Source organism: Miscanthus floridulus, chromosome 12, assembly GCF_019320115.1.
Source record: "Miscanthus floridulus cultivar M001 chromosome 12, ASM1932011v1, whole genome shotgun sequence".
NCBI lineage: Eukaryota > Viridiplantae > Streptophyta > Magnoliopsida > Poales > Poaceae > Miscanthus > Miscanthus floridulus.
Window position 1 is genome coordinate 55,141,638 of NC_089591.1, and position 13,276 is coordinate 55,154,913.

The window sequence follows — 13,276 nt, forward strand, 5'->3', positions numbered from 1 at the left end:
GAGTCCACAAATGTTGCTCACCATATCCCACAAAACCACCTTCTGGATTGACCACGAGACCATCTATCTGTTCATGAACCGTGGCACCAGTCATTATCAGTGGTGTAGGGTCTGTCACTATGACACCTTTCATAAAGTTCTTGATGTCTTGTCTGAATGCATAGTCAAGAGGGAGCAATTGTCGATGTTTGTCGAACGATGAATACTTGCCACCCTTCTGCAACCAAATGAACCTCAGACCTTCCTTGCATACTAGGCATGGGAACTTCCTGTGAACACACCAGGCATAGAATATCCCATATGCTAGGAAGTCATGCAGGGAGTAGTGGTACCAAACATGCATTTTGAAGTTTTTCTTTGTAGCTCGATCGTATGTCCATACCCCTTCCTCCTAAGCATGGACCAATTCATTAATCACAGGCTCCATGAACGCACCTATATTATTTCTCGGGTGTCCAGGAATTATCAATGACAAGAATACGTTCTGTCGTTGAAAGCATACGTGGGGGGAGGAGATTGAGGGGGATAACAAACATGGGCCAACATGTGTATGGGGCAGCCATCATTCCATAAGGATTGAACCCATCTGTTGCCAATGCAACACGTACATTACGAGCCTCTTTAGCTTTCTCACGATGAATGCCATCAAAGTGGGTCCATGCTTCACCATCGGATGCATGTATCATCCTGTTAGGATTTTATCATTTGCCATTTTTGTGCCATGTCATTTGTTTCATGGATTTCTTGGTCATGTATAGCCATTGGATCCTTGGTATGAATGGAAGGTGCCATAGGATTGTCATGGGAATGTCAAGCTGCCTCTTCTGGCCATCACCAGAATCTACCTCCAGGAACCTAGAGGATTTACACTTTGGACAGTACTTTGCTTCCACGTATTCTTTCCTAAATAGGACGCACCCCTTCGGGCAAGCATGTATCTGCTCATACGGCATCTTAAGTACACGAAGGAGTTTCTATGACTCGTGCATGCTCTTTGGCAGAAGATGACCCTCCAGAAGCAGGCAACCAATAACTATCAACATACCATCGAAGGCGTCTCAACTCAGGCTATATTAGGACTTTAACGCCATTATGCGTCCAATGGCATCTAGTTGAGAAGCCTTTGTCTAGCCGTGAAGGGGTTTCTGTGTCGTAGCAAACATGTCGTAGAACGCCTTTGTAGTTGCCTTTGGCTCCTCCTTCGTACGTCCTTCAACGAACTGTGCCTTGTGATAGTTATTTAACATGTCTGCTACCCCGGCATCAGCATCATAATCCTCGACGCGTGGTCTCACCACCTCCTCTCTCATACAATCGGCTTCACCATGGTAGACCCACCGGGTATAGTCTACCGTAAATCCATTCTTCCAAAGATGTTCCCCCATGACCTTCTTCATTTGTCTTTTCCTGTTTGCACATTTGATGTAAGGATAGCAAATTTTACTCGCTCCTTTAGTAGCCATGCCAAATGCCCATTCCAAGAAAGCATCGGTCTTGTCGATCCATTCATTGGTGACCTGACCCTGACTTGCGCGACCCGTGTACATCCACTCATGGTCCTCCATCCTCTAACATGTATAGCGGCGAGTAATATAAACATCAATTGCATCTACATGATGTTCCTACTATCTAATAAGTGAGGATAGGTCATAATCCCACCTGTGGATCCGTAGATGAGGTTTGTTTCCATGCTCTACTCCTATCCGAGATAGAATTTCGGCAGCACCTCCCCGCTGTTCTCCAAATACACGTCCTGCCAGGGAGAGTGTGTATCCAGAGAACAATAGGGAGATGATGCCGAAACTCTGTCTCGGATCATAGCAGACCATGGAAACTAACCCCACCTATGCATCCGCGGGCTGTCCAAAAAACGTGAACAATTCAAAACAGATACAGTTTTAGATATGGAAATATCTGCATATTTTCAACCGTATCTCTTTCGAATAGGAGACGCCTAACTGGGTTATGTGATCTACGACCATGATACGGAAAGATGGGTTATATCTAGGGTGGCGGTGGAGTCAGGCTAGCGGGGCCATGGCGGGTCGTGCAGTGGCGAGGTGACGTGGTGCAGGCAGACCCGCCGCGGTGAGGAAGGCGATCGGGGTCACCGAGGTACTCCGGCTCCGCTCTGACGGGCTCTTCTCTGTAAAAAAAGAAACATAAAACTGTCAATACAAAATTTCGGCAGCACCTCCCCTACACGGTGAGGTTTCTAAAACCTGCAAGAAAACCAACGGCACGATGGCCGACATGCACATATATATGAACGGCACGATGGTCGACATGCACAAGATTATATTCAACACATATATATAACAATGTCACAACCACTACTACGACTCCTACGACTACCACCACTGCTACTCTACCACTACTACTACCACAACTACTAGTAATACTACGACGACGACGACGATAGGGTATACCTAGTGGGAGTCGTAGGGCGGCGGCTGGGTGAAGGGGTCAGGGCGCCGGTGGACAAGGCGACGGCTGGGAAGCGCCAGGGACGTGGCAACGGCGACCGAGGGCCCCCTCTGCTCATTCTTCCTCCTTCCTGAATCCTTCTTCCCCTCGAAGAAGTTAGGAATCCTTCTCCTCCTTCCTCTAGCCTAAGAAGATGTTCGAAGAATCCGGCGGGAGGCGCGACGAGAGAGCGTCCATGGAGCGGAGCGGAGGCGAGGGAGAAGGAGCGGAACCGTGGGGGGGAGCGAGGGGGGGGGGGGGGGGGCCTTCCTCCTTCTTCCTCCTCCTACTTCTCTTCCTCCTTCTTCCTCCTTCCTCCTCTCCTCCTCCTCTCTTTCTCCTCCTCCGGCGGTGCGGTGCGAGCGCGCGTGGGAGCGGCGGCGGCGCTGGCGCAGGCGGCGTGGGCGCGCGCGGGCGGGGGGGGGGGGGTGGCGCGGGCGTGCCTGCGTGCGTGTGTGTGTGTGCGCGGTGTGTGTGGGCCGGCTCGGTCGGCGGGTTAAATCCCCTTTGCCGAGTGCTCCCGATCTGGCACTCGGCAAAGTATTTTTTATTTTTTAAAATTCTTTGCCGAGTGCCACCCCGACTGGCACTCAACAAAGAGGGTTTTTTTAATTTTTCCTTTTGCCGAGTGTCTTCTCCTGACACTCGGCAAAGCGCTGATTTGCTGAGTGTCATTTTTTTACACTCTACAAACCATATTTTTTTTACTTTTGACCTCCAAATTTTTTCTACAGTCCTCATACAATACCTGGTACTCCACGTTCCAATGTGACACATTTCTCAGACTTTTTCTATATTTCTTTAATTTATTTCATTTAATTGAATTTTCTTGGATAATTCAAATTATAACTGCTAGTCATTCAAATAATGGAAAAATGAATGGAAAAATGATATTCATGTTATTTAGTATAATGCAAGGCCGTATCCAGGAACAGACCACCAATTTCGAACATCTTGTTCACGAAACATGATCATGAACTTGCGGTCGAGTTGTTTTTAAATTCTATAAAAAACAAACGAAGACCGAAAATCTTGAAACTTGTCGAGATGTCATGATATCATATGTGGAGGCTGTGATAAAAAAGTTAGACGGTTTCGCGCAAGTTGTCATGTACGATGCTTGCAAACCGAAGAATCTTGCTTCTTCGGAGATTCTTCGGTTTGCAAGCATCATACGTGACAACTTGCGCGAAACTTTCTCACTTTTTTATCACAGCCTCCACATATGATATCATGACATATCGATAAGTTTCAAGATTTTCGGTCTTCGTTTGCTTTTTATAGAATTTAAAAATAACTCAACCGCAAGTTCGTGGTCATGTTTCGTGAATAAGATGTTCGAAATTGGTGGTATGTTCCTGGATTCGGCCTCGCATTATACTAAATAACATGAATATCATTTTTTCATTTATTTTTTTCATTATTCGAATGACTAGCCGTTATAATTTGAATTATTCAAGAAAATTCAATTAAATGAAATAAATTAAAGAAATATAGAAAAAATCCGAGAAATGTGCCACATTGAAACATGGAGTACCAGATATTGTATGAGGACTGCAGAAAAAGTTTGGAGGTCAAAAGTGAAAAAAATATGGTTTGTCGAGTGTAAAAAATGACACTCGGCAAATCAGTGTTTTGCCGAGTGTCAGGAGAAGACACTCGGCAAACGGTTAACGGCGGCGGTCCTTTGCCGAGTGTTCTGGTTTGCCGAGTGCCCGACACTCGGCAAACCTGGTCTTTGCCGAGTGTTATTGTTTGCTGAGTGCTCGGCACTCGGCAAACTACCTCTTTGTCGAGTACCAGATGTTTGTTGAGTGCTTTCTCGATGGCACTCGGCAAATAGTCTCTTTGCAAAGCGTCCGATAAAAAACACTCGGCAAAGTATGAGACACTCGATAAAGAAGTCGTCTCCGGTAGTGTGACTGCTATGTCATATTTCTAGATGGAGGAGAAATCTGTCCACCATAACCAGATCCCTTTTTACCTCCAAAAAGTTCATCTCCAAGACGACCTTTATTTCGTCACGCATTTGATCAGACAACTGAAGTCTACACCACCTCTCATAGGTGGTTAGGCGCCTACGGCCGGTGACCTCCTCCGCTCCAGTGACTCAAAGCGAGCTAACCACTAGGGCACAGTAGTTAATCTTGCTTGATCGGCAAGTGCGGTTCACTGTCACGCGCCAGCAAGAGAATGTTAGGTGGTCACTATTTTGTAATCCGACGTATTTTCCAATCGATTAGTAGCTCTGCACTACTGGCCGTCGAGGGTGGACGGAGATGGCATAGTTTAGTGACAACACCGACCATGTGTTTGGCGACCTTGGCTTACAAAAATAGTACAAAATATACGCCCATCGTGGAGCAGCTCAACGACACCTGACCTGATCAGCTCAGCTCATCAGCTGAAAATTAAGCCTTTGCCTAACCAGGCACAACTTTCTGCTTCTGCCAAGAACCATCAGTTGGTGACTTTGAGGGTTCCTGCTGGCTGCCGGTGCCAAGTCCCCGTCGTCCCGTACCGGGAGCGGGAGCGGGAGCTGGAGCCCTGGCATCTGGCAAGTGGCGGCTCCATCAGTTGCCGGTTTCAGCGGGGGAAACATGAGGGGTGTTGATGTGTGCGTGTGATAGATCCGGTTAGCTTTCGTTCCTTTCATCTTCAGGTCTGAAATGAAAACGCCTGAAGGCGGCTGCGCGCGTTCATTCAGTGATCCCAAACAGGTCGCGGTCTCCAGAGCAGCTGTCTGCAAGGCTAGTGGCCCGGCCACTTGGCGTCATGCCCGGCACGTAACCCACCGTAAATCGTCAAAGCTGGCATGATTGGGGTTAAATTTCCTCGACGTGGCCCGGCCACTTGGCGTCATGCCCGGCACGTAACCCACCGTAAATCGTCAAAGCTGGCATGATTGGGGGTTAAATTTCCTCGACGAAGCGCGTCGAAATCAGTGGAATTTTAGGTACAGGACTAGAGACCGGCGATAATACAGATGTTTCGGCGCGGTCTCATTGAAATTACTTGCCCTCCTTTTGCTTTTCACATTTTCAGACCGCTAATGAAAGGTTGGATTATTTGCTTCGGTAAAAGAGGAAACTTCGGCTTGGAGTGAACTTTGCCTCGTTGTCACGTCAAGAAGCAGATAGAGTTATCCAAGCCGAGCAAGGTCATCGGTGTCCAAGTGCCACTGGAGAGAACCAAACTCGGTCTTACCTCGACTGAAGGGCAGGGGCAGCCAAATGCCGACACACACGGGAATACTGAGCCTTGTCACTGTCAAGACGTTAATCGTGATAGCTTAGTGGGTTAGTCCGATTTGTTGCTGATAGGTCACGGAATTAGAGATGTGTTTGTTTGTTCTTTATTGAAAAAGAATGATTCTGCTCCGTCATTCTGATGCTGTCTTTCTCAAAAAAAAATTTATCTCAAACTGAATTTGAGAAAAGAAGGTTCGAGCAATCTACCACTGAATTCGAATGTATGGGGGAGGAGCTCACTGGAAAAGGCCCATGTAGCGTAGTCGCTTCCCTGGATGCTGGCTCTTCAGTCGTTGATGCCCAAATTAAGGGTCCTCCGGGTCTTTTGTGTGCCACATTCAACTGGCATTCCATATCTATCATACCCGGTTCCATTCCAAGTACAGGATACAGCCCGAACGGCCGAACATGATCATATCAAATATTCAAATATACCCCGTAGCTCTTTTCTAACTATTCGCTGTTTTTGTTCAGATCTCGTAAGAAATTCAGACTACTCGATCGAAAGAGAGAGAGGTGATTGGACTGCAATTTCACATACATAAATAATTATTATATGATATGATAGCATTACAAATTATGATATTACAGCAGAGCCACATAATGAAAAACCAACAAACGAATCACAACATCCCATCCCCACACACATAGTTCTATCGGTAGAACAACACTCGACGCTTGATTTCCCTTCCAAAAACCCATGGTTCTCAGTTCAATCTGTCGCAGGCCGATGACACCGGTCTTCAGACCTGGAAGGGCCAGGGCCAGGTGCCGGCGCCGCCGTCCTCGCCGCCGACCTTGGCGCTGCGGCGCATCGGGTTGCCGCCGCACTCCCTGTCGACGTAGACGTAGTACCTGAGCACGAAGGCGAGCGCGAGCGCGACCCACTCGAGGCAGAAGATGGCGACGCCGAGGCCGCCGACCATGCGGAGGATGACGGCGCCGTCCTCCTCGCGGACGTACGACTTGAGCCCGTCGGAGAGGAACTCCGCGGTGCGGGAGAAGGCGAGCACGGCGGCGGCGCCCTGCAGGATGGAGACCACGACGGTGGCGGACATGTGGACGGTGTAGCAGCGGCCCCGCGGCGGGTCGGACGCCGCGATGACGGCGCACCCGGCCACGGCGGCCGCCACGGTGAGCGCGTGGAGTAGGATGAGCAGGAAGCCGTCCACGGAGGGGACGAGGCGGAGCGAGAGCGTCAGGAAGCCGCACCCGGAGGCGCAGCCCAGGATGAGGTAGTTGGAGACGAGGAACGCGCGGCGCGCGCGGCGGTGCTGCGGGGACGCCGAGTCCCTCGCGGGGGGCGCGATCACCGAGAGGCCGCCCATGGTGCCGGGATGGGAGGGAATGAGGGATGGGAGGCGCGCGTCGCGTGGGGCTTGCCGGCGCGAGGAGAGGAGAGTGGAGGAAGGAAGTGGAGTGAGGCGAGGAGGAACGGCGTGGCGGAGAGGTTTAAATGGGGGTTGGGGCATTGGATTCGACCGTTTGAGGAGGAGACGGGGACGAAGGCGACGCGCGCAACGGCTAGTTTGGAAAGCGAGGGGCTAGCCGGCCGTTGGAGGCGCGCGGCCAGGCTGGCTTTAGCGTGGCATGGACTGGAGCGCGACGGGCCCGCGTGTCGGTCGCGACGCCACGCAGCAGGGATCTTCCCGTTGCTTGCTCTCTGCACACCGACAAACTTCTCGTGGGCCCGCTTCGGAATTCGGAAAAAGAGAAGCTTCTTGTAGGCCTCGTTTAGATTGTAACTTTTTTCAACCTGATGAATAGTACCATTTTCGTCTTATTTGATAAATATTATCCAATCGTGGACCAACTAGGCTTAAAAGATTTATCTCGTGATTTCCAACTAAACTGTGTAATTAGTTATTTTTTACCTATATTTAATACTCCATGTAAGCGGCTAAAAATTGATGTGATAGAGAGAGAGTGAAAAAACTTGAAACTTTGATGGGATCTAAACAAGGCCGTAGTCGTTTTGCCATACGCCGCTCCATTCAATTATCTCCACATATGTTCTCTACTCCATCAAAGCCGATGACACTTCACTAGCTTGGATGAGTTGGATGACCTTGGCTGTTCTTCTAATGATTTTTGCGCTGATAAGTTGACTTATGTTGTTTTGTTGTGAGAGAAAAATACCATGGATGATAAGTCGGGCTGATAAGTTCAAAGTAAACAGAGATGGTCTCTCGATTGCACAAATCGTATACTAGGGATCCGAACAAAACAAAGTGTTATCTTCATAATCGCAAATCCTAAAAAAAAATTGTAATAAGGTAAACACAGCCCTCGTTGCTAATTTATCAAAAAGAAACCAGCACGATTAGCTTGTTTTGATTTGGAGATGGTAATAATAATCATCGCTGTTAACTATCCCTCCTATTTATTAGAGTTGAAAATAGTAGCTTCTTCTTGCTTCCTCCCTCCTATTCACTATGAGAATTGTTTTATCAAACAATTTTTTTTTAAATAACTTTTGTTTCACCAGTGAAGCAGAGCATTACGACCTAAACGTTAGGCTTTAGCTTCCTAAACATGACTGTGAAGATTAATGCCACCTTTGGTACAACTCTCATGGGGAGGGAAAGCCGCGTGGAGTTAAAAAAAAAATACTAGCTTCTCTTATCCTCCACTCTCTCTCCTATACTATGAAAAAATGTTTTACCAAACGTTTTTCTCAGGCAACTTCAACTCCCCTACGACCTGAATGTTAGGCGTTAGTTTCCTGATATCGCAGAGTGGCAGTTGATCAATCCAGGGATACACGTAACATGTCGTGCCACTATCCTACTAACCAGCATCATTTGTTTTGGACATTTGGATTGAAGCTGCTAAAATTTAACCAGCTAAACCAGCTGCTAAACTTTAGTCACCCATGTTTAGTTTGGTGGACTAAAGTCCCTGTCGATGGAGAACCCTACGGCCCCCCCATAGACCATACTGTAGGGAGGTAGGCCTTGGTAACAAGGCCTACAACCCAATCGCCAAGAAGAACGCGGAGCAAAGCAACGTGCAAAACCGAAACTCCAACTCAAACTATACAAGGAAAGGCGCCCGAAGCGTAGCTTAGGACTCTGACCTTGTATCCGAATAGGATACAAACAACGCCTCTCAGCGCCTGGACTATAAAGGGCTGGTGAGGGTACCCATTGTAAGAGGAGAAGGCATACCCGATACTCGAAGCAATACAACGCAAACAAGCTAACGCCAAAACTGGACGTAAGGTTATTACTCGACCAAGTCGAGGGCCTGAACCAGTATAAATTGTGAGTCTCTTTGCGTAACCACCGAATTCTGCTATTCGCCGAAGCCCGAACAACTGTCCCGGGTACCCCCGTGGCAGGCTATCGGTGGTAAAACATCGATAGCTGGCGCGCCAGGTAAGGGCTTTCGACAAATTTTTTCTCGAGAGTTCGGCGGACCTCAACCTCAAGATGACCTTTTCGGTGGGAACAACCTTTGTCTTTGGATCCTGGATCTGCAAGGCTGACGGCGACGGCAAGCTTCGTACCCGTCTCCGAGAAGAAAAAGAATTCGATGACGAAGTTCAATACAAACTCGCCGAGAAGATGACGAAACTCTCAACTTCGGATATAACTCGGAATAAGGAAAAAAGCGGATACGAAACCGACTCTGAAAAAGAGATACAACCCGATTCCAAGACAATCTTCACGGCACAAGAGCCAAGCCTAATTGGACTCGGAGACACAACAACGATCGCGAAGGGATACGACCCGTACAACTCAAAGAAGAACTTGGGAACTTACGGACTGCGCAACGCGGCATCAGTCTATCAACACTTTACCCAAAACAAGATGAACTCAGCAAGAATAATACTCCTGGAGGGAGCACAAGAAAGGATGATCATGACAGTGACCCCGCAAGATTGTGTGGTGCATTGGCCAGGTTCTTTCACCTCAAGCAAAGTCCAGACTGGCACGCGTGTTGAAGAACTACCTTATCAAGAGGGAAAAGAACTCGGATCCAGTTCAGAAACTATAGACAGCTCAACCAAACGAAGGATGGAATACCGTACAAGAAAAGCTCGGAAGAGGTATACTGTATACATGGCGGAGCAGTTAGAACAACCTTTGGAACCACCACAGATACCGGATATAAAATCTTCAGACGAATCAGAAGGCAACATCTCACCAGATAAGAAAAGCGATAGCAACGAAAATGATGAGCAAAGACTAGCAAGGCTAAAGAAGAACAAATTGAAAGCTAGAAGGAGGAACCGGGCTAAACAAAGGAAGCAAGTCTGGAATAAATACAAAGCGGAGCTAACAGGATACAACAAAAAGAAGGCAGAAAAAGAAGCCACAAAAAATACAAAAAGGGAAAGAATTGAAGAATTAACAAAGGAGTTGTATACCCTCACGAATAACAGGAAAGCAAAGGAAGACCGGAAGAAAGAAGTCGGGGGATCAGAAAAACAACCCAGCAAAGAAATTCCACAGGAGCCACAAAGGAAGCAGCCACCCAAAAAATCAAATTTTCAAAGGATAGGACCAGTAGAAAGTGCTGATATCAATGGACGGAAGGAACAATACTCAAAGCAACAAGAAAGAGACAAACCAGAATTGAGCCAACGCTACCAAGAAATATCAAGAAGATTTGACAAAGAAGATGACTACGGAGAGTCTGAGTTAAAAGAAGACAGGTCTTATTACAGAAGGGCAAGATCGCCAGATTACAAAAGAACAGAACCATACGATAGATTTCCTTGTTTCGCATGAAGACTACAAACTTTAAAGCTACCGCACAAGTTTAAACCAGCAAATCATTTCAAGTATGATGGCAAAGTCGAACCAAGACAATGGCTAAGGGTTTACTCCCAATCTATTGAATTAGCTGGAGGAGACGACGACATCAAGGCTCTATTCTTCCCAATGGCCCTCGAAGCAATGCCGCTACAATGGTTTGACCAATTGAGGCCAAGATCAATCAGGTATTGGGAAGACTTGCAAGAAGCTTTCTGCAATAACTTCGCAGGCATTATTACCCATCTAATGACTGCAGCCGAATTGAAAGGAGTAAAGCAAAGGAGAGGAGAAAGTCTAAGGGAATACTATAGAAGATTTGGAGAATTCAGGGCTCAAGTCCATGACATTACTGATAGGGAGGTGATAGAGGCCTTTGTAGAAGAAATCTGGGCAAACTGACAATACAAGGACTATTTCAATGAGAACCCAAGAACAAATGAAGACTTCAAGAGGATTGTTGAGAAGCTAATTTCGTCAGAAGAAAGAACTCGGCATAGATTTGCTAGGGACAACCTAGAGAATAGAAGACCCGATTACAGACAGCAAGACAAAAGACCAAGGCAGGACAATATGGTGGCAACCACAGACAACAAAAGAAGATACAATGGCAACGGTAATGATAATAATGGTAGCAATCACAATGGCAACTACAACAATAGCAACAACCGTAACAACAGCGGTTACAACAGTAATAGCAACTATCAGAGTACCAACTACCGAGGAAGAGCACCGGAAAACATAGAAAACATGCCGTGCCACATACACCTAGGGGCCAGACACAAGTTAGTTGAATGCAGCACTTTTTAGCGGCAATTCATGAAGAGAGAAAACATGAATCAAAACAACTCAGAGCCAAAGCAAGAAGAATCCAAGAAGGAGGAAAAGAGAGCTGAAGGAGATTATCAAGAACCCCAATGCCAATTAGCGGTGATATTTTCAGGTGTTCCTAACACACGAAGCAAAAGATAAGAGAAACTAGCTCACAGAGCCATCATGACAGCTGAACCAGCCATCCCAAGATATCTAGATTGGTCAGAGTACCCCATCCACTTCACAAGAGAAGACTAATGGACTAGTGCAGCAAACGCAGGATGCTACTCGCTGATACTAGGTTCGACTATCGCAGGAGTAGCAGTAACTAAAGTACTCATCGATGGAGGAGTCGGGCTTAACATAATTTTCGCAGATACTCTCAAAAGGATGAATCTGGATTGTGAAGGTCTAATGACACCCACAAGCACACCATTCTATGGAATAGTACCTGGCAGAGCAGCTATGCCCCTCGGACAGATAACCCTACTCGTCACCTTTGGCACACCAGACAAATACCAGACGGAATTTATCAAATTCGAAGTTGCAGACTTTGAATCATGCTACCACGTAATACTTGGGAGACTAGCTTTAACAAAATATATGGCAGTACCACATTATCCATACCTACTGCTCAAGATGCCAACAACAAAGGGCGTATTATCATTGAAAGGAGATCTAAAGAAAGCACATGATTGCGATGTACAAGCAGTACAAATATCCAAAAGATTACAAGATATAAAGGAATGAAAGGAAATTGCAATGCTGGCCAACGAAATGAACCCAGATGAGATTAAGATACTGGCTAAGAAACCAAGCAACTTCGCACCACTAAAAGAAGCCGCTACCAAGACTATTGACCTACTGACTGGTGATCCGGAGAAGACAACAATCATCAGTGCAAATCTCGACCCCAAATAGGAACTCGCGCTCACCAACTTTCTTCGGGACAACAAAGATATTTTCACTTGGAAGCCAACAGACATGCTAGGGGTCCCAAGGGAGTTGGCTAAGCACATAATTGATATGAACAAAGGATCCAAACCCGTTAAGCAGAAGTTATGAAGATTTGCTCCAGACAGAAAAGCAGCAATCAAAAAAGAGATCACCAAGCTCATGGTAGCAGGATTCATTAGAGAAATAATCAACCTGGATTGGCTTGCCAACCCGGTCCTAGTAGAGAAGAAGAATTCAAAAGAATGGCGCATGTGCATCGACTACACAGACCTCAACAAACATTGCTCAAAAGATCCATATGTCCCACCAAGGATTGATCAAATCATCGACTCGACAGCAGGATCAGCTCTGTTATCCTTTCTAGATTGCTATTCAGGCTATCATCAAATATCCTTAAGAGAAGAAGACCAAAGCAAGACTTCGTTCATTACACCCTTTGGGGCATATTGCTATAAATCAATGCCTTTTGGGCTAAAAAATGCAGGGGCAACATATCAAAGAGCAATTCAAACTTGCTTGGGGAGTCAAGTCGGAAGAAATACAGAAGCATACATTGATGATGTAGTAATCAAGACAAAAGAACCTGGATCATTGGTAGAAGACCTTGAGGAGACTTTCAAGAATCTAAAAGCATGGCAGTGGAAGCTAAACCCCATAAAGTGTATTTTTGGGGTACCATCAGGACAACTACTCGGGTTTCTAGTCAGTAACCGAGGAATTGAAGCAAGTACAAAGCAGGTTAAAGCCATCATGGATATGAAACCTCCAAAGAAAGTTAAAGACATATAGAAGCTTATAGGATGCATGGCAGCACTCAACAGATTCATCTCCCGACTAGGAGAAAAATGGCTACCTTTCTTCAAATTATTGAAAAAGGCAGGAAATTTTGAATGGACAGAAGAGGCAGAAGAAGCATTCCTTAAGTTAAAAGAATACTTGGCATCATCACCAGTAATGACACCACCAAAAGACAAAGAGGATATGATGCTATATATTACAGCAACCAAGAACGTTGTCAGCACAGCA

General features: G+C 46.5%; 1 protein-coding gene across 1 annotated transcript; it reads right to left on the reverse strand.

Moving 5' to 3' along the window:
• Positions 1-6,237: 6,237 nt before the first annotated feature.
• On the reverse strand, positions 6,238-7,162 carry LOC136497987 (uncharacterized). Its single transcript, XM_066493908.1, has one exon. The coding sequence runs from the start codon at positions 7,043-7,045 to the stop codon at positions 6,461-6,463; it is 585 nt and encodes a 194-aa protein (XP_066350005.1). The 5' UTR covers positions 7,046-7,162; the 3' UTR covers positions 6,238-6,460.
• Positions 7,163-13,276: the final 6,114 nt, after the last annotated feature.

Excerpts from the sequence above, each read along its gene's own strand:
- LOC136497987 (XM_066493908.1), bottom strand. The coding sequence starts at position 7,045 with ATGGGCGGCCTCTCGGTGATCGCGCCCCCCGCGAGGGACTCGGCGTCC.